General features: G+C 41.3%; 1 protein-coding gene across 1 annotated transcript; it reads right to left on the bottom strand.

Moving 5' to 3' along the window:
* Positions 1–1,534: 1,534 nt before the first annotated feature.
* egf (epidermal growth factor) lies at positions 1,535–27,298 on the bottom strand (the record flags this gene model as incomplete). The annotated part of the gene is made up of 24 exons (XM_084041675.1): positions 1,535–1,764; positions 2,455–2,551; positions 2,878–2,968; positions 4,577–4,738; positions 5,524–5,680; positions 6,357–6,479; positions 6,683–6,808; positions 7,453–7,572; positions 7,919–8,071; positions 8,153–8,305; positions 8,519–8,686; positions 10,313–10,536; positions 10,634–10,738; positions 11,249–11,397; positions 11,772–11,905; positions 12,550–12,675; positions 13,252–13,374; positions 17,118–17,240; positions 17,669–17,782; positions 18,624–18,757; positions 20,126–20,356; positions 21,117–21,298; positions 22,110–22,309; positions 27,172–27,298. 24 exons carry the CDS (start codon positions 27,296–27,298, stop codon positions 1,535–1,537), a joined length of 3,552 nt encoding a protein of 1,183 aa, XP_083897801.1.
* Positions 27,299–27,816: the final 518 nt, after the last annotated feature.

Raw genomic sequence — 27,816 nt, forward strand, 5'->3', positions numbered from 1 at the left:
CAGACTGTATCAAATATAAGTGACTGACCTATCATAAACGATACAGAGCCACCTCCCTGACAATATCACCAAGACAGTTTGTTTATTTTTGGACCACAATTATTATATGAGACGATTCTAAGATGACCCAATGTTATTCTCCATATAGAAATTACTTTACGAACCAGGGGATGAATGAGTGACGTCAGGACTTCTGTACTCTATATCGTGTTGCAGCAAAATGCTTGCCTGAGAAATGCATCATGAGAGATTAATGCCAAAAACAAAGGTTGTTGTGTGATGTTTGCATAGACTATGAATAACTATCAACAACTATCAAATGCGTGATAGTGTCCCGTTCAGTCAATGTACAGACTTGGTTTTATCTAATTTTCCAGTTGTTATTGTACTTATAATCCAGAGGTACCCAAAATTCTGTAGAAAATGACATGCTGAGGGATTTTCAGACGTGGGGTGAAAGTGGGCCGGTATGCAGTACTGGGTAGAAGACCTGTCAAAACCTACATACAACCCATCACAAATGTATTTTCTCCTGGTAAAGATTTGTTTTGCCAGTTATTTCAAAGTGGACCATCAGGGCTAGAAATAACCTTTTTTCACCACCGTCCCAAAACAGTGACCGAACATATTTTCAAGAACTAATGCAAATAATGACTTTTTCTTTCCTTTTCAATGAATAGTTCAGCTTTCTTTCCAATAGCATCAAGTTAGTTTAAATCAAACTCGACTTCCAGCAGGTGGACTGCAAAATAAAACCTGCGCTGACTAATCATATTGCAATTGTCAAATAGTATTAATCGAAGTAGGTATTATTTTAAAGTCCACCTAGTAAGGCTACCGTTTCGTCCAATAGAACTTCACATATAAAACAAATTGTCAAATTGTCTGCCGAAACCAATTCAACCATGGACAGCCCTAACTTAGCTATAAAGGATGTTAATTGATTCTAATTTCTACACCATAAAGCTATCAACGAGTAATAATTATAAGGCATGAAGCTGCAGGCGGGAGGAAAGCAATATTAAGTGATGAAGGTTAGGCGTTGTAGTATCGGCAATAAGTTAAATCCACTTTCACCCCTGTTTACGTGAATTGGAGTACTGCGTTCTGGGATTTGAGAAATAAGCTCTTTCTTTAAAGTTTGTGAGAGGTGAATGTATAATGGTTCTAGAATGGTCTAGACCAGTGGTTCCCAAACTTTTGAGCTTGAGACCCAAAAGAGAAATTAAATGTCTTCCTGATCTACAAGATCACAACACGTCGCGATGCAACGTGTTGTGAGCTTGTAGATCGGCTATTTTCACTACTTCTTAAACATTTATTGTCTAATTTAGGGAATCTCTTTGATTATTTTTATTTTATTCATTATTATTATTATTTATCTAAATTCTTTTGGAAAAAAAATTGAATTCGTTTTTAATTCATGAACATTTGTGAATTTTTGTTAACATTTTTTTTTAATATTTTGAAATAATAATCATTAAAAGAAATATAGGAAATGAAAAAAAAGACCCACTGTTTGGGAAACACTGGTCTAGGCCTCAGGCGAGCATGGGGCTCCGGTTGTTGGGCTTTGTGACCCAGGGGTTGGGGTTTCTGGGTCGGTTGGCTGTGGGTCGTCTAGAAAGATGAGGTTGTCGATGGATTTTAGCTTCTGGATGCTGCCGTTGGTGGTTTCCATGGCAGCAGTAGGTACCATAGAACACTCGTATGCCTGATTGTGTCTGGGTAAGGACCCCACCTCCTCGGCCACAACAGCATCACCTGACAAAAACATAGATTATTTTTTTTCTGGACCAAAGCGTAATAGTTTTTATTCATTCACAAAAATTATTGTCAAAATCATAAACTGTTTCCCCCCATTACTTGATAAATCTTTTCTAGTAGAACTGTAGTATAAAAGTAATATCATACAAGAGGGACGGCTGTTATACTGTTTATCAGCATGACTGTGATTCGGTCAGGTACGATACCACAGGCAGAGAGAAGAAGCAAATAAAACTAAAAGTCTCCTTTTTTAATCTTTTTAAAAGTAATAGTTATGCCAATTCCCCCCCAATGTTTTACTGTCATCACCGTCAATCCCTAATGTTGGTCTGGGGCGGATGTAGACATGTCTCATGTGATGGATCCGATCACATGGAGTTACCACCTATCCCTCCCAGTTCTCTCCTGAACAGGCACCCCAAGCAACCTGTAGGAGTCGCTAATGCAGTGCGAGAACTTCTGGGAACTCGGATTACTAATGCTGTGACAGAGATCACCCCCCCGCCACAACTGGCAGGGGAGGGTGATCTTAAAGTGCCTGGCCAAGTCGGAGGCACCGTGGAGGAATAACCTCAATCAGTGGTGGTGGTGGTAGGTGCTTTACCTCTGTACCACCTGGACACCCCTGAAATAAAAGTGTTTAGTGGGGGTCGTGGACGTGTGTGTCTGTGTCAGCCTGTCATGTACCTGTTTCTGAGGAACAGGATGGACACACTGCTCTCCTTGGACAACCCATGACATGAACAACCTTCCCCTGCCCTCCGTGTTCCAACACCACGTAGAACTGGAGGGAAACCAACAGACAAGACGAAAGGTCTCAGCCTTTAACAACTTAAGCCCTGGCTATTCCAAAATATTTCTTATACATTTAAAAAGAAAAATCAAAATCTACAAGCTCACAATGTGTCGTGATGCGATGCACTGTGATCTTGTAGATCTGCTATTTTTGAATTCTTCTAAATTCTGTGTAAAATTGTAAATGCTGCTTTTTATACATTTTTCATCTTCGCCTATAATGACTGTCCAAAATAGGAATGCCTGGGTTAAAATGGTTAAATCATTATGTAAAATGGAGAATATTATTATCCAAATGAATTGACATGAGCTTACCCTGGGTGTCTCTGTCACACTGTCATCTGTCGTACTTAACTCACTAATGTTGTCTACTGATGGATGCTTCTTCTGGAAACAGCGTCTAGATCTGGATAGATGAATGGATAGATATATACTGTAGATACATATATACAAATAATTATTTCAACTTTTGTCATTTGGTATTGGAATTGCCTTCCCAAATACGCTTCATCAACCTCTGAATCACATCCCATCTCCAAAGTCGTCGTCATCCTCAGAATCACATTCACTTTGGTTGAACTGGGCCACAGAGGCCCAGTGCCCAACAAAAGACTGTGATTATACTGGGCAGCTCCCAGTGGGGTCAGCCTTATGTTCCCTCAGCCCTGTGTTCCATCAGGGTTGGCTGGGTTGGTGTTAGGTTTGTGGTTCGAGTTAACATAGAGCTGAGCAAACATAAGGTTGAGGTAACATAAGGTTGAGGGAGCATAAGGTCCCTAGCACAGTGGACTGTGGCTGTACTGGGCAGCTCCTGGTGGCCAGCAGAGGACTGTGATTATACTGGGCAACGTGTGGAGTTGTATCAATCTGACCCATTCACAGTATGAGTTGTATTTGTTAAGTGGCTTATAGTCATGTATATATCTGATCTCTTTAATCTTCTACTGGACCTGAGGAGATGGATGTGATTTAGTGCAAAGCCTCGCGTCTGTGTGTGTGTGTTCTGGTGTATGTGCATGCATGGCATATGTTTGTATTTGTGGGGAGGGACAGATGAACATAAGAGTGTTTTTTTTTCAGTCTTCTGAACGAAACCCATACCGTGCAGTGCGAACGCCCCGCCAGCAGTGGAGTGCGAAAGGCAATTTAATGCGGTGGTATTGGCAGAGGCCATGTTGCGTTTCCACAGGGGTCATACCTCACCGGCTCCATTTTGTGGCCGAGAAATGACCTATTTTTATGTGTAATTGCTGTAGAACAAGGTAAACCAAGCATGTAATTGAAAGCGTGCCACTTCCACAGAGGGAAGCTGAGAGCACAACCCAGGAGAGAGAGGGAACAGGAGAGGAGTGGAGAGGGGAGGAGGAGTGTGTGAGGTTGCTTTGTGAGTCAAAGTAGTGTAGAATAGCAACAGCCTTGTCCCTAAGCCTCCAAAACAATCGTAAAACAAATCAACCCACTTAGACTCAGATCAGGTGGAAATGGAGGCGAGGAGAAGGGTGGGTAGGGGGTTAGTTTCCCTATGCTCTCTCGCTCCATGGAGAACCAGGGTCGCATGTCGCCATTCGTTCCACATGTGAGCAGTTCTCAGACCCTCTGCCGTGCCGCAGACACCCGCATTACATGGATCACATCCCTGTGGGTTTGATAGACACCCCTCAACACTGTCAGCTTATTGGCTGTCAGAGAGGTTAATCTGTCCCGGTCTTATGATTCCAGCGTCCACAACATGAATAAAATACATTTAACATTCTTTCTTTTGGCCCGGAACGGCTGGCGGTCCGGGCACCTAGGCTGCTAATGCCTCCCGTTCCCGACGACCTTTGCTGCGTGTCACTCCCCATCTCTCTCCCTATTTCCTGTCAGTCTACTGTATAGACTCACAAGATATATAAATAAAGGCAGAAAAAGCCTTTCTTTCTCTCCTTCTCCCATTTTCTTTCTTTCCTCCTCACTTTTCTGTGTTGTCCCTTTCGCCATCATCCCTTTTAGTTTCACTATCCTCTCCTCTCACCCATAACAGTAGGCGGCAATGCCAGCGATGGAGAGCAGGGCAATGACCAGCATGGAGGCTGCGATGGCCACATTCCTCCTCTTCTCCTCCTGGGCCTGTTGGAGGTCCCACCACTCTAGGTCGCTGAACTGACACCTCTCACCCATGTAGCCTGACATACAGCTAGGATAACACACACACACACACACACACACACACACACACACACACACACACACACACACACACACACACACACACACACACACACACACACACACACACACACACACACACACACACACACACACACACACACACACACACACACACACACACACACACACACACACACACACACACACACACACACACACACACACACACACACACACACACACACACACACACAGATCAATAGTGACATCTAGTGGTGATAAGCTGTAACAGATACTGTACATGATGGTGTTCAAAGTGTAAAATGGTTGTAACATCCTCCTACTGTAGAATACATACTGTACTGTACTGTCTGTTGCTTTTGAATATATTAAAGGACACAAACACGCAGAAAACTAATTATGGGACAGTTAACGGCAGAGTGGACTGCTACTGTCACTGATTGAAACATTGATAACAGACAATTATGAGCTGTAGATAATAGTAAAGGTCATAAGAAATTATTTTAAAAAATTGTCTTTTCAAAGAAATGTTAACCTAGGCTTTAATACTTATTACACAGCTTTGTCAAATGCTCAATTCTGATTAACTTCACTTCATTGATTTTTGTAACGACTACCCAAAAGTGAACTGTCCAACTTAAGCCTGATCTATACTTTTATACTGTTGTATGGCAGTGTCACACACGGCAAAAATAGACTAACAACAAGCTCACAACACGTTGCGATGTGACACTCATGTGAGCTGAGCTCAGGGTGTGTGTGTGTGTGTTTGTGTTTGGGGAGGTTTACTTGCAGGCGTAGGACTCCATTTCAGGGAAGTAGAAGCAGACCCCCTGGTAGAGGCAGTAGGAGTCATGGGTGGAGGGACAGCTTTGTGGTGCGTTGCTGTTCTCTGTGGTGACATCGGCGGGACGTCTGGTCGTCTCTGGAGCCCTGCTCTCTGCCTCTGTAGACGGACAGGACAGGAGGGCAACGTCTCATACACAGTACTTAAAAAAAGTATTGAGTAATTTGCGGTGTATGCATGTTTTACTTGCAGTTTGCCGGTGTGTTTATTTTTGTTTTGGTGGTTGCAGAGGGAATTACTCTCGCAACCCCAGAAGTGTTAATGCCTTGCTCTACCCAATGAGCTACATCATGTCATTGTTGTGTTTACATGTCATACAGTATTCCAGTAATATTACAGTTCCTCTCCGGTATAGGTTGTTCGATAGGGATTTTTCAAGGCCAATTTGATTTGTTGTTCTCTCTCCCAAAGATTCTGATATCCATAATTAATGTAGTGAACGATGTACCCTAAGACATCTGCTTCCACATGTGTTTTTCATTCTATTCAATTGTGCCGGGGACCCCATACAAGATTTGTGTGGTTAGTGTTTCATTTTTGGAAAATAGAAGAACTATAAGCTCACAACACGTCGTACCGTGATGAGTTGTCAGCTTGTAGATGAGCTATTTTCATATAGCCTAGGTATATAGGTTTAAAGAGATTGAACTGATTTTAATGCTATATTAACACATTTAGCTGGGGACCTCCTGGAAGCCCCTTAAAGATGGCTCTTACAGCCTCAGTGGAAGAGTTCTGCTACTGTACATTGTTAGTAGTAGTAAATCTGACACACCTTGACAGATGTGTCCATTGCCATGGTAACCAGGGTGACAGGTACAGAGGTAAGTCCCTGGTGTGTTTTGACATGCTGCGTTTTGGTCACATTGATGTGTTCCTAGTTTACACTCATCAATATCTGCAAGAGGAATGGAGAGCAGGGCAAGATGAACAGGATGATCATAGACTTGAATGAAAACATACTTATATACTGTATACATATACAAGATAATGTCAAACAAATACAACAATGGAATATTTCTCTTCAAAGTTGTTTGTTTGTCAGGCTGCTTGGGTCCCAAACCACTGGTTGAGAAAGGTAGCAGTAAGGTGTTGTCTCACCAGCACAGTGGTGTCCTTCTCCAGTGAAGCCAGGCTGACACTGGCAGCGATATCCTCCTTCTGTATTGATGCACTCTGATCCCTGAGTGCTGCACAGAGACAGGCCAAACACACATTCGTCCACATCTGAAGCACAACAATACAGAGGGAGTCAGTGGTCTTACATCTGCTGGGTTGGAATCAGATCCCACCAGATCCTTCTCCCCTGTCTACAGAATCCCCAATTCCCCTACCCTCTGTCCGTCTTAGCTTTCGTACTGTCTGTCTCTCCTACACTGTCTCCTACACTATTCCCCTCTGTTTTGTTATGGTTTATCTCTTACACTGTCTCTCTCTCAGCTTATCTACTATACTGTAGGTCTGTCTCTCCTGCACTGTATCCACTCTGCTTTCCTTCTATTTTTCTCTGCTACACTGCCCTCCCCCAAAGCTTTCCTACTATTTGTCTCTCCTACACTGTCACCTTCCCAGGTTTCCTACTGTTTGTATCTCCTACACTATCTTTTCTATTATCTCTCCTACACCGTCTCCCTCTCAGATTTCCTACCGTCTCTCCAACACTGTCCCTCTGAGCTTCTCTGCCATCTCTCCTACACTGTCCCTCTCAGCGTTCCTATTATGTCTCTCCTACACTGTGTCCCTCTCCTGCTCAAAGAAACACGGCTGCTAACAGATGTACACTGACTGTTGTAAAGATCAGACCAATGCCTTTTACATTACAGGATGGTTGTCTAATCTCCAAGCTGACAGCTACAGAGTATGATACTGACCCACGCACAGCTTTCCATCTCCTATGTAGCCCTTCAGACACCGACAGGTGGGGCTGCCTCCTGTCTCCTGCTGACACTGGGCGTTCACACCACAACGCAGTGAGTAGCACAAATCCTGGTCTGAAACACAGCAACACATTCAAATTCTGAATTTCACATTTCACACTTATGTTTTAGGGCTTTTAGCTGGTCATCCTATGGCTTTTAGCTGGTCACACACTTACAGTATACTGTAATTTCTAGATCAGTAACATTACACTCACCAATAGTAAGGAGTACAAGGATCAGATCTGACATCAGTAACATTGCAATCAACCAATAGTAAGGAGTACAAGGATACCAAAATGAATAGAATTACTATGTTTAATCAAGAACCATAATCCTTTTAGATTAAATTAAAATAGCAGTTGTTTCTGTGTCTGTTTTTGTGTTTTTTGTCCAGGATGACACAGCTGTAGCTGCTCACCAGCAACCATCTTCTCTGCAGGCTCGCTGCCTTCATCAGAGTGTACAGCTTGCTCTTCATCTGAGGGCCCAGGTATGACCAGGGGTGTGCTCTCATCGTTGAGTGTTTTGTTGTTGATGGAAATCGGGTCAGCCGATTCACTGTCTCCAGATTCTAAATAAAATACATTACAGTTTGTGGTCATGACTCACTTTAACATTTTCAATTTAACAGAAATATCCTGAGATTTATTACCTGCTGTTACATTGAATGCCCTGTCAACAGGCAAGCAGCCTTTCCCGTCTTCTGATTGGATGTAGTGTGACAGACAGGAGCAGTGGGCCAATCCCAGCCTGTTCTCACACACGTGGGTGCAGCCTCCATTCTGGTGGAAACAAACGTCTCCCCCTGGAGGTAAGCATGGAACATGACACCTGGAGGCTCAGTCATTAGTATATTTACTTGTTTTATTGCACAATAAGATAAACCTTGTGGAATCGAATTACTACAGTATATTAGCTGGTATATCTGTAATATCAGAAATGTGTTTCTGATATGTGTTCAATGTGTTTTGATAACAAAACAGACAGAAGGAGGAGTGACCTGTCCTGTCTTCCATACCCGGTTTTGCAAGAGGATGCACCACTACTATGGATGCCGGTGTAAACTTGTCGCCATGGATGCGTTCCAGTTTCTTCCCAGTTCGTTTGTGGATGCTCCTCAGGTGTCTACCCTCCCAGTCGGACACCCACAGCCTGTCCTCAAACACTGCCAGGTCGAAAGGTTGCCCTGGACCAATCAGGAGAAGAGCAACTGAAAATGCTGATACACGAGGACCTGCCTCTGTGCCTACCAGGTGAGTCCAGGGAGAAATGTTATTAACTACATGAGAAGCAACGTTTCGGGAAGGTCGTCACTGACCAAAACGTTGCTTCAATAAATCTCATCCTGTACCGTGCAAGTGGGGCAGTGTGTGGGCCATTCTTTTATTGTTGATGTTTACTGTATTTAGTTTTTATCCAGGTGTGCGAAGGTTTTTAACAGTTGTCATATACTGGCTGTAGAAAGCAGTGAATTAAGGAAAAGTGCAGAGGATCTACCATGACTACAAACATGTTAGAGCTGCTCCCTACTGTATTCACATTATAACAAAGAACTGGCAAATCCTATATTGAAATTAGCCTAAGGGAGGGCCGGCCGGCGGGCGAGCGGACCACGTTGTCACGCTCATGTCGCCATAACCATATAAGGGGTTCCCAATGCAACTACGCCAAAATGTGGAGTGTGTTGTCTAACCTAAATGTGTCATCATGGCATCAGGTGCAAAAAAAAGTCAGCTCCATATATGGGCACAAAAGGGGGCATGTCCATATATGGGCATATACTGATGACATCAGGGATCTCCATATATAGCCATAAAAGGGACATGGACTGACAGATACAGAGAAATCCATATATGGGCATATCGGTTGTATCGGTGGTGCGACGTAGGTGTGAGGGCCGCATAGCGGACCGAACTCTAGTATTCTAAAATCACAACACAACAGTGGTTTACAAATCATAATACGACGCTACAGTTGGCTCACACTAAGGTGGTACAGATACCTGTCCACCACTGCAGAGTCTAGGGGTTCAAATCCATGGCGGTGCATCCAGCTTATCCATGCGTCTGTGTAGACACAATTGGCCGTGTTTGTGGAAGGGAAGCCGGGCAGGGAGGGCAATCTTTGTCACCGCGCTAGCAGTTCCTACGGGCTGGGGCTGTGCCTGTCAGCGGGCACTACGTCCTCCCAGTGGGGGCTTCTCATTGGCAGGTTAGCCAGTAGGGTACAATAGCAGTGGCAACACAGAAATGTGTGGGGAGGGTTAAATAGCATAACGACTACATTGGTAGAAAAAAGGCGTAAAATAATTGGGTACTCTAAAGACAAAATTACAAAATCTAAAGTCTTAGCAGCTCATGTCTCTCACATTTGTACATTTTACAAGCAAGAAAATGTGTCCATAAATATTGTCATTCACATATCACAAACATCAGCAAAAAACAGCAAAACAAAATGTTATTTACAGTATCTGCCAATACCCTGCGTCCCAGGCAGCTTATGGGCAGCCCTAGATGAGTGGTTATAGAGGCTGCCTGGGAATCAGACGGTCGCTGTTCGACCTTCGGCTTGACCAGTCTACGTATAAAAAGTGTGCCTGTGCAAGAAACTTAACCCCTAACAGCTCCCTCTGTGCGCTCATCTGAGCCATCTGAGCAGCCATCTGCTGGCTGAATGCAGAAAAGTAATTTCCCATCCACTGGGGACCCTTAAATACTCACCTCTCCCTGACGTGCATAGGTGTGTGTGCGTGTACTTGTATCACGAGGTGTTTGTGTGCATTGTTGTGTGTGCAACGCCACACCAGCCTCACCTACTTGGTTCTCGGTCAGGACCCGTCTGTCTGCCCCGTCCAGGCTGGAGGTCTCCACCACCCCCCTCCTCCTGTCGCACCAGAACAGTCTGTCCTCCGTGTAGTCGATGGTCAGACCGCTCGGCGTCACCAGGTTAGCGCTAGCGATGACCTGACGTTCCGTCCCTTCCAAAGACGACCTCTCCACCGCAGGCCTTGAACCCTGGTCCGTCCAGAACAACTTCCTCAAAGAGCAAAGATGAAGGAAAATACTGTTAAATATACAGTTAATCATAAAGTTATTAAATTCGGAACAGGAAGTGCCGCTACACTGTGTCTTACTTTGCCTGAGGATGAACTGCGATTCCTCTTGGTTTGTCCAGACCTTCACTAATGATGGTTTCTCTGTTCAGTCCGTCTAACGTACTGTAGTCCACAGCTGACCGACTGCAGGATAGATGATTAGATGAGTTAACCATTTTCAACCTGACGTCCCTATTTTGGGCATGCCATTATCGGCAAATTTCTGCAGAAATATCAAAAATAGGGGATCTACAAGCTCTTATCTGGGCATGTAGATTGTCCATTTTCATTGTGTGACAGCCATACTACAAAATATAGAACAGGGCTCAAGTGGTTATATAGATGCATTTTATGAATGGATAGACGTTTTTCTTCAAACATCTCAAGGTCAACTGTGTCGATTTTTTAACCGGAATCCTACCACTCTTATGTGAGAACGTAAAATGCCTTGCATAGAGTTCTATATGTATTGTACATGTCTTTAACAAGCCTATTGAACAACAGTAGAATTTTGTTTGTTTATCTAATTTTAAACAGATATACATTTTGATATGAATGTAATGTATATCTGTATCTATTCCAAGCTCTCCAAGGTGTTAAGAATACACATGCAGAGATCTCAGATTTTCACACGTTTTTGTTACTGACAATCACCTGATATCGGTCCAGTACATCTTACGGTTCACCCAGTCGATGGCCAGACCCTCTGGAGAACCCAGACCCTCAGAGACCAGAACCTCTCTGATCCCACCACTCACATCAAACCGCTCAATGGTCTTCAGAACTGTACTGGCAAAGTACACCTGAAAATACAAAACAAACACCAACAAGCCTTAGTGAGGCTAATATCAAAGTAGATATTAGATCATAAATATTTTTGTTTTGATTAGGGTTATGGGTAACGGTAATCTGGGTAGCTGTCAGAGCTACAACCATGGGATACAGGACTGAAATGAAATAACCATTTTTGTCCAGTAGGTGGCAGTTGGTAAATGTCCAAACACTGAACTACAGTATGTAGTTTCATTTGGGCTGTGGTTCTTAACTCCTCCTCATGACACAAAATACTGCTGGTTTCAATTGTAGTCAAAACAGGAACTCATTTAGGTTCAGGACACCTGGTGAATGCAGTTAACTAGCTGATAGAATAGAAAAGTAGCAGTAGTTCTCTTCTTACATTATGTTGCACTGGGTCATAGTCCAGAGCTATGATGGTTCCTCTGGGTTCCTCCAGTAGCGTTTGATCACTGCCATCCAGGTCAACTCTTCTGATGTCCTGCAGGTTGGCTACCAGCAGATAGGGAGGAGGTCCTGCACAATATGAATATATGTAAGGAGGACGTTAGCAAAATGGTCACAGAAATTATTTGGCGCATGTTGTCGCATACAGTACAGTATGTGTTTATGTGTGCCTGTGTGTATTAGCCAGCACCAGGGATGGATTAAGTCTTGCGGGGCCCCTCGGCCAATTATCTTTTATGGCCCCCCAGAACGAACAGTTGGGTGGGCACACGCACACACTACTCTAGTTATGCATGTGTGGTTCAAGAAAGCACGTGTACAGTAGCTATAGACATACATGATTTATATCGTTCTGTCTATTTGTGTTTTTATGTTCCTTTGTATCTGTTCATACTGTACATGCGCTATCTATACTTGCACTGTGTGTGTGTGTGTGTGTGTGTGTGTGTGTGTGTGTGTGTGTGTGTGTGTGTGTGTGTGTGTGTGTGTGTGTGTGTGTGTGTGTGTGTGTGTGTGTGTGTGTGTGTGTGTGTGTGTGTGTGTGTGAGAGAATCTGCGACAGACCACTCTATCAGCATACAACAGACATTTGCTCATAGTGTTGGTGATCTGGGAAATCAAATGTTGTTCTATAGCTGAACATTTTAAATTGGGTGGGCTGGTCTGTCCATACATCCGTACGTACAAAGCCTGTCTGTGTCAGTATGACTCACCACTGGCTGTGCAGTGTTTCCCATCCTGGCTGAGCAGGTATCCAGGCAGACAGCTGCACTCCCACACTCCGGGACTCACAATATCACACAGCTGACTACAGCCCCCCCTGTCTGCAGAATAACATCCTGCAACAGACAAACCACGTGATTTATACGCACGCACACATGTGTGCACACACACACACACACACACACACACACACACACACACACACACACACACACACACACACACACACACACACACAAGCTTCTGTTTATGATTAACCCACTTCAGTTCGTCACACTGAGTCAGTGTCAACCTGTGTCTGTTTACTCACTCACTCATTCTCTCACACACTCACTCAGTGTTGAGCGTCGTTAAGCGTTTGACACCATTATTGCTGCTACTGACTCGTCATAGTTCTATACAGCATCTTGTGATGTTGACTAAAGGCAATCGTTTTCAACTACTATTCTACTACAATTAGTCTAAGCGCTTTTACTATTAGTAAGTGAGTATTTGAGATTATTTCTGAGCAAAGTTGTTGGTGAAGGCAGTTTGGACTTTGGACCTGTGGTTAGAGTCATTGCCACAACATAAAAGTCACAAGTTCCAATATGCTCTGCGGCAGACCTCCTGTCTGAAGTGCCCTTGAGCAAGACACTCATTGCAACCAAACCCCTGACTGTCCCGTCATTGTAAACGTAGCTTGTACGTACCCGTGCAGGTCCGTCCGTCCTCCTGCAGCCTGGACCCTTCTGGACACACACAGACAGGACCCTGGTCTGTAGACAGACATCCATGACCACACTGGGTCATGTTGGCTTCACATGGTAGTATCTCTGTGGATGGAGCACATCACTTTTCAGGCTGTAAACGACAACACCGCTGACCTGAACGTTACAACATAAGTTACAATGTTAGTAGAATATTTATTTCCCAGGTTATGTTTGGACCAAGTACAGTTGTAACTTCAACAAAGCCAGATGGTCGGGCAGGAAGCGTCTTAACCTGTGCTCCGGTTCAATCCCTTTATGAAATGGGCTATAATCCCCAGCAAATAGGGGAAAGTGTGATGACAATACAGTCAAATAATGTATTGTCATCTGACTGACAGAGAGAGAGGGAGAGAGAGAGACGTAGGGAGGGAGGGAGGATGTTGGTTCAAAACTACAGTCTTTTCCTGTAAAGATAAATACAGTAGCCGGATAGTACAGACTCAATGACCTGTTACACCTTATTTTGTGTCTTGTAATTCTGGTAATCTAGGAATTAACATTTTTGGTTTTCTAATTGCACAGCATTGTAATCTCTGGGTAAGAGCTTTGTGTAAAGGTCTAATATGTGAAATGTAAATTTAATTCTGTAAATGACTGGGCCAGCGTTATGTTGTAAAAAAAAACACATGAGATAGTTTCAGCTACAAGATGTCACAAACTTAGGAATTTAGTAACCCAATATGATAGCTATAAAATAAAATGATGTGGAGATGAGGAATTCTACTCCTACTGATAACCCAAATGACTTAATTAGAGTAAGATTAATGGCATCACTCAATAGATTAGTAATTGTTGTAATAACATTTTTTACTAAAATAATTAATTATAATGGAGCGGCTGTAGGTAGGGTAGAGAGGCTATCTGGTATTCAGTAGGTAAAAATAATTATATTAAAAGTAATAATTATAAGTAATACCTCATAATTGCTGGTCACTCACATACTTTCTTTTGTTAAGAATCATAGTTGTAGTACATTATAATGTTATAATACACTATAATTAATTTATTATCATTATTATTTATTATTTGTTAATTTATTAATTTAGTTTTAATTATATTCTGTTATTATTATTATTATTTTTATTATTATTATTATTATTTAATTATATACTATTTACCCCTTTTTTCCCTCAATGGTGGTTGGCGCTGGGGTGCGGGGTCAGGGTTTTTAAGACGAGGCAAGGAGGGGTGCAGCCACTCAATACAAAATAAATAAATAATGCGCTATAATTGTAATGCATTATAATTTGACAATAAGTCACTATGAGTGGTCATTGGGTACTTTACGTTAAGTGAAAGAAATTGCATTTAATCTATGCAAGACCAACAAAATGTTTCTGCCTACACTTTATATTACCTTATTTAAAGCGCCTAATGACCACTTGTAGTGTCTAATGCATTATAACTGTCATTATAAAACATTTAGAAATTATTATAATGTATTACACCTATTAGAATTGCAGTATAATACACCACGATCCTTGAAAAGCTAAATGGCTGTGAGTGTCCATTAATTATGACCTATTGGTATACTTGACCTTATTGGCTTTATTGTTATAAAGCACTAAGAATATTTGTAACTACAATTAGAGTGTTATAAGCAGATTATAATGCATTATATACATGGGCTTCATAAAAAGTGTTACCCAGACAACTATGTACATCAATAACATGGGCATAACCTAAAAATAAAATATAAACTAATGTAAACATCCATGGTGTCAACTGTGTGGAAGTATAGGAAGTGTTGTCATTGTCATCTGGGCCTATTGTCTCAGCAACACCTATCTTTCCCTCTGCAGACCAGATTACCGACCATGGGCTGACTAAATAAATCCCTATTACACATGTCACCTGCTCATGTAATCCTATTGTCCCTGTGGACTGGACCTTTCCTGTTGGGGGGGTTCTCCTCAACAATGGCTGTTAGATTAGAAAGGGAGAAATTATAATGCAGTGTGTTCAACCTGGGCTTCTACTGTATCTCGATGTAGATGTTATGATAGTTGTTTAAGGTACAAAATAAATCCACACAGTCACAGTGTGTTTACATTAAAACTACAGCTCTTTCTGACTCCACCTTATGTACGTCAGTCTGCGTATGCTTGTGGCAGATGACAGACTGGCATACGGTTTCCAACATAGAAGGAATGTGTTGTTGTAGATACGGACAACAGAGCAGCAGTATGAAGCACAACAGACATACCTCAGAATTGCTACATAATGTACATCACCTTAATTGGTGGATATAGGAGGTAGGGCTGGGCAATATATCAATATCAATACTTTATACTTTACTTTTTTGTTTTATTTGGATATTTGATTGTGTCTATAGCAGTGGCGGCCATTTTCTGGTTCCACTTCAAAATAGTCAATGCATTTTTCCCATTGACATTTCCAAAAATATTTATATCAATTCATTTAAGCCTAGAATCAAGCCATCCAGGTTCCTGGTGAATCATGACCATTAAACCTTTTTTTCTGTGATTTTTATTTATTTTATATTTAATTATATGATATACTATATTTAATAAATACCCTTTGTTTTGCCGTTTTCAATTTTTTTTTTTCACAGAATCAAACGTTTTATGGTCATGATTCACCAGGACCCTGGATGGCTTGATTCAAGGCTTAAAATAATTGATATCAATATTTTTGGAAATGTCAATGGGAAAAATGCATTGACTATTTTGAAGTGGAACCAGAAAATGGCCGCCACTGCTATGCCCTATAGCCCTAATAGTAGTCATGGAAGTAGATAGGGAGCAACCCTGATAGTGTTAATGCCTTGTTAATCTAATCTCTGAGAGTACAAATGTGGTTACATTTGTACACTCTGAGTTACAATTGGATAAATTAATTTAATCCCTGAGAGTACAAATGTGGTTACATTTGTACACTCTGAGTTACAATTGGATTATATTAACCCTGAGGATTTGACTGTGTATCCAATTGAGCTAGATCACAGGGAACGGAAATCCTCACCATCCTCCTATAATTCTACAAAGCTCTGTGAGTGTGGTGTGAGGGTGGTGAGCCCAAATCTCTTCTGCCCGGTTCTCCTCAGTGGCTGCAGCAATTGATCTGAATTTGCACACATTGACCATGTGCACGGAACAGCGAAGCCCGTTTTTCGCTTTCCCCAAATGTCAGCTGTTTATTAGCGTTTTTGTGTTCGCTGGCTCCCGGGTTGCCAGATCATGTGCGCATATCCCCCAACGGGTATGGACTAGTTGTGTTGTAAATGCCAGGGTGAAGTGGCTGTGTAATACCTGTGGTCTCTTACATAACCTCTGAATAATGACCCCCTCCAATACCCTGTGGACTGTCCCACAGAAAAATCCAGAGAGAGTAAAACTTGGGCGTTTTTTTTTACACTCTCAGGGTTAATTTTATACTCCGGATTTCTTGGGCAGAGAGTCTGTGGTTTGACCCATGTGTCCCAAGTCAAAACAGACGGCTCATATCTGTCTGCGGTCCCTAGTCTGACCCGACCCGCTTTATTGGCCTTAGAGGTCAGGGTGTCTGAGGGACAAACGCCTCCTTTCCTTTCATCACCACTACAGCAAAAACCAGAGCCAAATTCCACCACAAAATATTCACTTTTTCATTTTTGGATTTGATTTGTTGAGAAATATAAATATAAAATAATGTATTATTCGATTAATCAAAAGAATAATCGCTAATAACATAATTGGTAGTTGCAGTCCTACACATACTGTGGTAAAAATAAACTACATTTTAAGTTGAAACAGCATAACCCAAAAGAGCTTCACTTGTTACTGTATATATTTTATGCAGCATACCTTGGCAGGTTTTCCTGTCCGGAAGCAGAGCGTATCCCTGGGGACAGGTACACACGTAGGACCCTGGGAGGTTCTCACAGCCCAGAGAACAGCCATGGTTCCACAGCGCACACTCATTTATGTCTATGGAACACGTGTCATGTTTCAACATTATACATAACAAACATCCAAGTGGATAACATATAGTGTATCCACACAATCTGCTATATAATAATTACCACAACACTTAACCACATATCATCCCTATTCTGGCGACGAACATTCAGCGAAAATAGAAGATCTACAAGCTCTTAGCTTGAGCTTGTAGATCTGCTATTTTTACCAAAGAGATTTGGTGTAGAGGGAAACGGGATGGGTCAAGTGCTGCTGATGAGACCCAAATAGACCCAACTGGCCCAAATGTATGGGATGCGTTGTGCTAATTTGGAGCCCAGTTTATGGGCTGATAACGTGAAGATCGGCTGAGTATTGAGCCCTGGGGACGCCGGTCAACTAAATATACAGAGTTTAGTTGGTTGAAATGACGAGTATCGTGTCTAATAGCTACTTACCTTCGCAGTAGTTTCCCTGCGTATTGAGGGCAAAGCCTTCACTGCATTGACAGACCCCCTGTTCCAGTGGCCCAGAGCAGACATTCACGCAGTCCTCAGTCCTCTCATCGCAACCTGCATGGATACATTTTCAGTGCTACTGTATAGGTCTGCTGATACTACTTCAAATCAATATCCCGATTATTTCAAACTTCTTGTCTTGATTAATGAACGATTTATATAAAAAAAGTGAAAATAGGTAAGTCTGCAAGGTAAATCTGTGAGCTTTTAAATATTGATACCCTGTATAAGTTATAAAAAAAACTACAGCTTGATGATTTGATTAACCTATATAAGTAAGATTAAGTTAGGTTGTTGGTTCTAAATACCTAAGTCTTGTGTAAATATATTGTGTAATTAGGATAAAGACAGACGCTACAAAAGCGTACTGGTTGTGGGGATGCTATAAGGAACAGATTCAGCCATTGTAGCTTTGAGCAATTAGAAAAAATAATCTGGTATAACCTGAATGTATAATTATGACGGGATGGTGGTCGGATTCAAACCCTGGTCCAGGATACTGATTCAGGAGGATACTGATTCAGCATACCGTATGGTCTGTGCACTAAATGCCTGAACCACCATGCAGCCCTCCTGTATACAGTTTGAAAAATAATTGTCTGCGGTGTTGTTGCAGGCTAGAATGGATGACCTAAAAATACAATTAGGCTTAGTAGAACACCTCCTTTTTCTGTAAATCTACCCTTTGCTACTACTGAGATTTTACTGATGAGTATTGTATGTATGTATTGTATGTCTTGATGCATTGAGTGAAAACAGGGCTTTTTTGTGTTATCCTTATAGCTGGTAATAATCTTGTTAAAAAAAAGTATTCAATCAATCAAAGATGCACGATAAACGTGAAGGACAGCCTTCTACCATGGTTAGTACTGTAGAGTTCAGATAAAACTGTAACCTGAAAGTGCTGGCTGGGAGTCATCTTCTATTGGCTGGCTGAAGGGATGTACCACTGTGAGGTCAACAGGGGGTTTGTTCAGCCGCTTTGTGTTGACGTTCACTGGCTCTCCTCCATTGTACTTATTGACTCGTCTTATGGCACGGGATGTAATATCAGTATAATACACATAGTCCCGAAAGACTGACAGCCCCAAAGACTGAGATCTATGAGAAGATAAGATTAGATTAAATAAGATGCAACTATAATGGTCCCAAAGGAAAATATGTGCTGTTACAGAAGCTAATAAATAATGATACTAATATGAATAATTTGGTATAGAAGGAAATATTTTTCAAAGAAAACATAGTGTAAAAACATATCTCTGCTGTCGGACAGAAACCAGCTATGTCCAAAATATTAACTTTTCAGGAAAAAAACAAAACATGTTTTTAGAACAACACAATACTACCTCATCAAAGTCGTTATGGTGACTTAATACGTTAACTTGTCAGATACTTGAATGTGTCCTTATATTATCGTCACTTTACCCAAATACAGCTCAAGTGGAGTTAGGAGGTTTTTGACCATTAATTATCTTTTTCCTTCTGAGTTCGTCATTCTAATCAATGGGGGACAAACAACCTAACTCCACAAGTTGGAGTTAGGTGGTTTGTCCGACAGTTTGAAGATCCAATGGTGTTAAGAGGTTTAGTCATAAGCACTTATTTAATACTTTTCATTGGTTAAATATTTGTAAAACCCACACACAGACGTAAAGGGTGTTCAATAGCTGATTTATAAAAATAAATTAATTAAAAATGAAGCTGGTTCTGCCTAACATCGAGGATATACTGAATCCAATCAGTCAAGTACTTTTTTTTAAAACAACAAACAATAATAATGATAAATACATACTGTACATAAGAAATGAAGGAGAAGAAAAGCACAGCAAAAAAAAGCTAGGTAGAAGCAATGCCAAAATGGTGTGTCTTTTAGATTTATTTTCAAGGATCACTTTAAACCTATCTTCATATAAATGGTCTTCACTAATGCTCATTATAAGATGGCACCGTTTATGTCTACTCACTCTGTGTCTCAAGGGAGGGCTGTGGACAGTTCAGAAACCTGCCAACCAGTGACTTCATCGGTAGGAAGATTTCAAACAGTATTTAAAACATTTTTTATTTATTATTTGTTTATTAATGCAAGAACAATGACTTCTATTTCAGTGTGCACACTTTCCACAAAGACACAGGTGTCCGAACTGTCCATGGTCCACCAATGAGACGCAGAGTGAGTAGACGGAACCTAACCCTAACCCTTATAATGAGCATTAGTGAGGACCAATGTTATGAAGATAATGTTGAAAATGGGTGAAAAATCCATATTTTCAGTGTAATATTAAATAAATCTAAACTAGTGGACAAGAGCTAAGAAGAGAATGAAAAGATTATTCAAGTTAGTATAAATAAACATGTAAATCGAAGTGGATGGAGATGTGGGTGGGGTGATTTGCTCACCGAAGTGGCTGATCAATGTGGTTGATCAGATTCCCATCGTAATCACAAGAACCAATGGTGCTCTTTCCATCTGAGCTGAACTGAACCCAGAACAGCCTCTTGTCTGCGCGGTCGATGGACAGAGCCCTCAGTCCTTCTGGGATTTTTAATAGCGTTGTCACTGTTGTCTTCCCCACTGTGTTAGACCTCTGGATGCTGGGGTTCATCCCAGCAGACAACCAGAACACAAACCTGCAACACTGTTTGAATTAGATAGGGCTTGGCCATAATGGACAAAACCAAACATTATTTTTGACAGTGGGATAAAGGTGGTCAAACAACTAAATAACAACAATCATTGTTTTACAATGCAATGCCATGCATAGTGCATTTGAAATGCATGCTGTAAATTTATTACACGGCATCAAGGCAAGACTTGACATTATTTTGTTAAACCAAAAAGCAGTAAAATGGCTGGCATCTTGTAGCCTGGTCAAAATGTCTCCCTGCTGTGTCTCTGAATAGAGCTTGTTGGTATGTGAGAGTCAGTCAAGTCGTGTTGCACCTATGTGCCAGCCACGCTGGTTGGAGCTGTATTGTGGAATTTTATTGTGTCTTATTTTATTTGAGTTCATTTTGTAGTCATTTCACTTTTTAGTGTAGTGCTAAATGTGTCATGTATTTCCATTGAGTCTTTTTCAAGAAGGCTCACCAAGACAGCAGCAATGTAGCGCCATCCATGTTACGTCATCATGTCAACTGTTAAAACTTCTAAACAACATGTTAACAAGAATGACAACACTGACGGTTGACAAAACATATGTATTTTTAACTAAAGAAATGCCATTGTTACGCAAGAAAGTCTAAATGAAGCCATAACCACTTAAGCCCTATTTCAAAATAGCAAAAATAGCTGATCTACAAGCTCACAACGTGTTGTCATTTTTTGCCTATAATGACATGCCCAAAATAGGGACGAAAGTAGTTGGGGTTAGTTGCAGATAAGACGCACCTGTTATGGGGATCAACAGCTATACAACTGGGCTGGGTCAGATGTCTTATAAAAGTCTTCTCATTTTTCCCATCAGTATCCATTCTCTTGATGGTTCCCTTTTCCTCACTGGTCCAATACATGCGGTTCCAAAGCCAGTCCACCGCAAGGCCTGAGATCCCTTTCTCCGAGGAGTACAGTTTCTGGGAAATGTTTTCAAAATGCAACATTCGATTATTTAAACCCTTCACCACTTTTCCATGGATTTGTTCATGACAAATAATCCAATTCCTTTCCATCTCTAATTGTAGGATAAACAATACAATAACATTTTAAGTTGCAGGGCAGTGGGCAATGATTTGTTATTTCATTAAATGATTATGGCACTTTTCCACTGCATTGTACCAGCTCAACTCCATTAGACTGTACTCTGACTTTTTTGGTTTTCTGTTGGGCTAAAGTAGCACCTAGTACCTGATCCTTTTTTGGTATCACCTCTCTTCCAAGCTGAGGCACTACCAAAGATAATATGAAAACACTACTGATTGGTCTGAGAGAATCGTCAATGGCATCATTGCCTCATTGCGTCATGATGATGGACTCCCCTATAGTGCTCCCAAATACTATTAACAAACTTAACAAACAACTAGTTGTAAATGTGATATAAGTCAATATTGAGCAAATGCATGGCCCTTTTCCTCAACTAAAATGTTATGAGAAATAGTTTTGTTGTTTTGGAACCCAGAACTCAGAACCTTGTAAATGTTTCTATAATCGTGAAATTAGCAGATCTACAAGCTTTTTGTTACCCCCTTCAGTGGTGGTTCTGGTTATAATGTAAATCATACAAAAGAAAAATGTAAACAAAAGAAACAACAACAAAAAACATGCAGAACTGAAACATGGGCTCTGGAAAGCTTCTGGTTATGGAAGGTTCTGGAGCCAAGGAGAGTTGAACTGGTACCATCCAGTGGCATTAGATTGTTTTGATGTCTTTGGTAAATGTGTGACCACCTGTCTCTGAGTTCCTGTCATTGATGCTTTGTAGATGACCCCAGTGTGTCTGTCAGCCCAGTAGATCCTCTCCTCTCTGGAATGGAAGTCCAGCAGAATGGAACTCCCCACCCCTGCCACCAGTCGCCTCTGGTTCCTCCCATCCAGGTCCATGCGATGGATGGCTTTACCATGGCCAAAGATCAGGTAAGGCTCTGGAGCTTTGCAAAACATACGTTTTAGGTAGTCAACTTGGTTTATGGACACTGGTTGTTTGCTGGGATCAAACCTTTTTGTGTATAGGTTTTTACAATTAAAATTATGGGGCAATCTATTTCAACAAAATACCAGCCTAATCACCCAAGAGGTTAATTAAATCGCTGTCCTTTACAAAGGCATCACAGTTTGTTTGCATTCTGTGCAAGCATTCATTTAGCAAGAACTGCTTGTATTTTTGAAAATGGTACGCGTATGAGTTTGGGTCAGGACCATTGCAATTAAAGCAATAGCCAAGACTGAGAGCTTTTGAGGCGTGTGGATGCTGGTGACCTTGGAGCGCACACTGATGCAGTGTATTTCTCAGTCCAACAGCTGAATAAAAGCTGGGTTGCTTTTTGTAACTGAGGTAGCATTTAACATCTCAATAGCTGCAGCTTCGCACTTTGTGTCCCTCTGGGCTAATGGCACGGTTAACTGTGCTGAATCAATAAGTCAATGTCGTTCTCCACACAATCTATTCATGGGTGTAACGGGGTGAAGTTCAAGGCAGCCGCGTCTCTTAGCAACACAAAGGTCCAAGCGCTTTGCTTTCACACAGTGAAAATCCTCACATATGAATGAAGATACTGAGACCATGGCATGGATTTTATCATCAACATATAACCTTTTTGGACAGAAAACCCATCCATCGCTTGGTCAATAACTTTTTGTGAATGGCTCTTATATCTTTGACACTGTTTGCAGTACATCTTTCATTTGTGTTATGCACAGAGAATTTGGATAAAGTTTATATGCAGTTTTCAATACAAGAACTTTCAATTCATAAAATACTAAGTAATGGGGAATCCTAATTCTGTAAATTGAATGATTGCAAGTGCCAGTTGGTTGCCAAGTATGTGAAACGGTAAAAAGAAATGTAGTTATTTTATTTATTTAAATAAATGTATTTAAGTAAATAAATGTAGATATTTGATTTGATTTTATATTTGATTTTATATCTACGTTTATTTTACAAATGAGGGACCAAATACATGTAATATTTTTTTATTACATTTAAGGGGGATAAATGGGCGGATAAACTAGACGTTGAAGGGTAAATTTAGGTCTGATAATGATGTACTGTGCATGTTAGAATCATGTATACTTAACATAATTTCCGACCATTTTCCAAAGCATACGCATTCTTTTTGGGGGAAAAAACTGTCAATTTAATGTTGCAGTGCCCACAAGGTTTATCTGTATCCTGTGAAACATGCTGCATCTTTACATTCATATTATCGTATATATGCTGCAGTGACCTCCCTTTAGTCAGGCTGAGCTATGGATTCAAAACAAACATGCGCCTGTCTGAGACTAATGGTAGCTAGACTAAACACTGTCATGTGTCACCATGGCTACTGGTCACCGATGCTCTGGAATGATGAAAACAATACAACAATGAGCCAGACAAGACAAACAGAACAGGGAGCAGTTTGGGTCGAGACTCCGCTGTGACCGCTCATGACAAGTTCATATATTGTGGTTCATCTTTGATTGTCAAGTGCACAGAGACCCCATCTTGAATACCGTTAGGCTTCCTATAAGGTTATCTGGTCTGATTTACCTCTGATAAATTGGGGACAATACTGTGTTTACTGTGAAATACCCCAAGAAATACAACATGCAGACTAGCCATGCCTCACATACTTTAGAAATACCATTGGTATACCAGTGGCTTGGCTGATGTTCAGTAGGACTCAATATTCAACGTATTCTCATACAATGGTTCATATGCTATCTTGTGAAAAGTTATGCACACACTTTCTGTGCATAATCCTACAAAATAACCATACTAAGGCCTATGGCCGCACTGTCCACTCAGTGCAGTCCGAGTTGTATACCGATAGGGTGGGACAGTTAGAATCTACTTGGAAATTGTACATAGTGCTTGACAAGAAAAGTAAATGAGCCCAGGTCGAACTTCGTCATCTAGACATTTTTTTATGATATGTATTCATGCACCCGAATATTTTTAACAACCGTTTCTAAATGTGTGTCTAAAATGTCAAAACGATTATCAATATTGAGCAACTGCATGGCCTATTTGTCCCCTAAAATGTTATCAGAACTTATATTCTGATAACACACACTGGGCTCTGTGACTGTGCTCCAGGTCTTAAGCCTCGCCATTCTTGAAATGCCCAATACAACTCCTACTGTTGTCCAACTGAGAGCTGCCCAGTGCAACCACATTCTTCTGCTGTTGGCCACTGCAAGGTACCCAGTACAACCTCAGAGTTCTGCTGTTGGCCTCTTGAAGTCTGACCAGTATAACTACAGTCTTTTACCGCTGACCATTACAGCAGTTAGTGTTAAGTGTTGTTGAGGGAGGTACTTAAACACTTCCTCAACCAGATTCATCCTGGGATTTGAACCGATACCTCTGGACCCAAGCCATTTAAATACAACAATTAGGGATAAAAAATGCTGTGGCTAGATCATTTCAGGATTTCAAATCAAAGCATCACTATCCGATTACCGACCGCAATCAAAATATTTTTGGGTCTACAGAAGGCCTGGACAGAACAGTTCAGATTTATATTATGGTTGACTGTTCACCTGGCAGAAGAAAAGTGTGACCTGGTCAAAGGTTCTAACCTCTGGACAGGCATGATCAACTCTAAACCTCTTCTGGTGGTCCCCCCCCTCTTGTTTTCTCTTTCTCTTTAACCAGTGGTTTAAAGTAACTAAGTACATATACTCAAGTACTGTACTTAAGTACAATTTTGAGGTACTTTTACTTTACTGGAGTATTTCCAATTTTCTGTATGTTTACTTCTTCTCCACTACATCTGAGGCAAATAGTGTACTTTTACTACACTGCAATTCTTTGAAAACTTTAGTTACTTTGTAGATTATTATTACAAAACCTACATTAACCATGTCAGCCCTATTTAAACTTTGGCTATTTGAAAATAGCCGATCTACAAGCTCACAACGTGTTGCGACGCGACGCGTCGTGAGCTTGTAGATCTGCTATTTTCAAAAGATTTTGCATAATGAGTACTTCATACTTTTGGTACTTTCAGTACATTTTGATACCAATACTTTTGTACTTTTGCTCAAGTAAATTTTTAATTTCGGACAACAGAGTTGCTTGTAACAGAGTATTTCTACATTGCAGTATTGATACTTAAGTAAGTATGAGTACTTTTTCCACCACTGTCTCTAACTCTCTCTCTCTCTCTCTCTGTGTCTGTCTCTCTCTCTCTGTGGTCATCCTCATTGACCAACACCCCTACGGAGCAGGCGGCTTGGCCTTGCGTACATCACACCGTCTGGTCTGCCAAGCGGGGAGTGTGATGCATGGAAAACCGTGTACTCTTTCAGGGGTGATAGAGGTTTTCCTTTTGTGTGAGAATTTCTTTTTTTGTTTGACCAACCAAAGCCTAGCAGTCGACACTAGGGTGTCACTATGATAATGCAGATAGAGTGGAAAAACTGTTGTTTTGTTTCACATTGAGGTGTCCATTACTAAACCACCATATAGGAATGCTTACTGTCATTTTATTGTCATTAAAATGATAGCATTTTCTCAGATTTGCTCCTCTGTATAGAACTCATTATTGATTAATTGAATCGTGTAGGAAATTAAGTTAGCAGTTACAGACAGAAGAACATAAAGTAGTAAATAACGTATTACTTACGTATTACCCCAATAATAACGTATTATTGGGGGCGGCCATAGCTGAATGGTTAGTGAGCCCGCCTAGGGAGCCAGAAGCCCTGGTTGCCCCAGGTTCGATTCCAGGCCAGGTCAGCATATGTGTCGATGAAATGAAATTTGTCCCTGAGCAAGACTCTTAACCCCTAATTGCTCACAGGTTCTCATTGGAAACAAGACCGCAAGGACTTTCATGAACGACCTGTTAAAAGGAATTATCCTATCCTTATCCTTATTACCTCTACACCTTTATTGCGCGTGCGTGTGTGTGTTTACATATATGTAATTGACTGTGTAGTTCATGAACAATATGTCATCATTAGGAGTCATAATGTAATATTATGACCCCTGGTGATATAGTAGACAATATATATATAGACAATATTCAAATATTAATAGTGAGCTATAATGTATATGTAAATAGATACTGTTCCCAGTATATGACAATGTAATGTTGCCTATTGTTTTGTCAAGTATTGGTGAATACTATTAAACCAGTTAAGTGCTTAGTAATTACAGTAAGTACATTACTTTTTCACTGAAGATGCAGTGACTTACTTTAACTGGAAGTCATACTTTGATACTTTATAATATAAAGTAAAAGGGAAAACAAACGTTAAAAGTTGTATTACTTCCTTCGATTCCGGCTGTATTGAAATGTTATAGTCAAGAAATCAATCATAAAGGACTGACTGTCCCTACAAACAAACCTGTCTTGGTGGACATGCATACTGTAGAAAGTGTAGATAAACAGGTACATGGTACAGGGAAAATATTCAAGACATCACTATATGGTTCCTTGCTGTCCTTACAGCTAAAGTAATCATCTTTAGGTACATTCATTCACATGCTGACAGTGGAGGCAACCACGCAAGGCACCAACCTGCTCAATGGATGCAATTATGTGTTAAGTGTCTTGCTCAAGGACACTTCCACACAAAGCCAGCAGGAGCCTGGGATCGAACCGCAGACAGACGCTCTACTCCTGAGCCACTGCCGCCCCCCAAAGTTTAGATTTGACAGTAAACAACAGCCCGTTGCAGAGTGCCAGCATTACACACTGTACTAACACTTAATGACCGAGGATGTCTCCTGTACACCGTACTGAACATCTCTGTACAGTTAGACTTACTGTATTTAAGCTATAGTCTATATACTCACCCACACAACTGCTGTTTCTGCCAGCATCCGACGGCACACGCTCCCAGCATGCTTTGCCAGGGGTCGGGGCTCCTAAGCTTTGCACCATAAAACAAATCAGCACGGCCACGACCGTGGCAACCAACATAATCCTGTGCTCCGGTGAGATGCAACCACCATGCAGGCGCGTCACTTCTTCTTCTCAGGCATTCCCACAGTCGGAACCAGCACTCACGAATCCCCCAAAACTCTGTGACACTCGCTGATGGACGAATGTTGACATCCTTGACATCCGAGGCTTTAGCCAGCAGAGAGAGAGAAAGAGAGAGCAAGAGAGGGTGAGAGAGAGAGAGAGTGAAGGCCGATTTTACATCACTGACTTTTAGAGAGGCGCAAAAACAAAAAAAGAGAAAAAGGAGAAGATGCCAGTGAGCGAGGAAGATTGTTGGTGTCTGGGCACTCGGAACAGGTTGTCTGGATCCCACTGGATCCTCAGTGCGGCCCCCGTGCTGCTTGGCTGTTTTGGAAGCAAAGTATGAAATTCCTGACACCCGTGTGGTGAATTTGACACATCCCAGATCAGCTTTAGTAGAAGGACTGGTCTCTCTGAGTGGCTGTAGTCAGTCTGAGATAGAATGTGGAATATGCACCTAATGAGGCTGGCCA

The sequence above is a fragment of the Gymnoscopelus microlampas genome (genome assembly GCF_963454915.1).
Source record: "Gymnoscopelus microlampas genome assembly, chromosome: 18".
Lineage (NCBI taxonomy): Eukaryota > Metazoa > Chordata > Actinopteri > Myctophiformes > Myctophidae > Gymnoscopelus > Gymnoscopelus microlampas.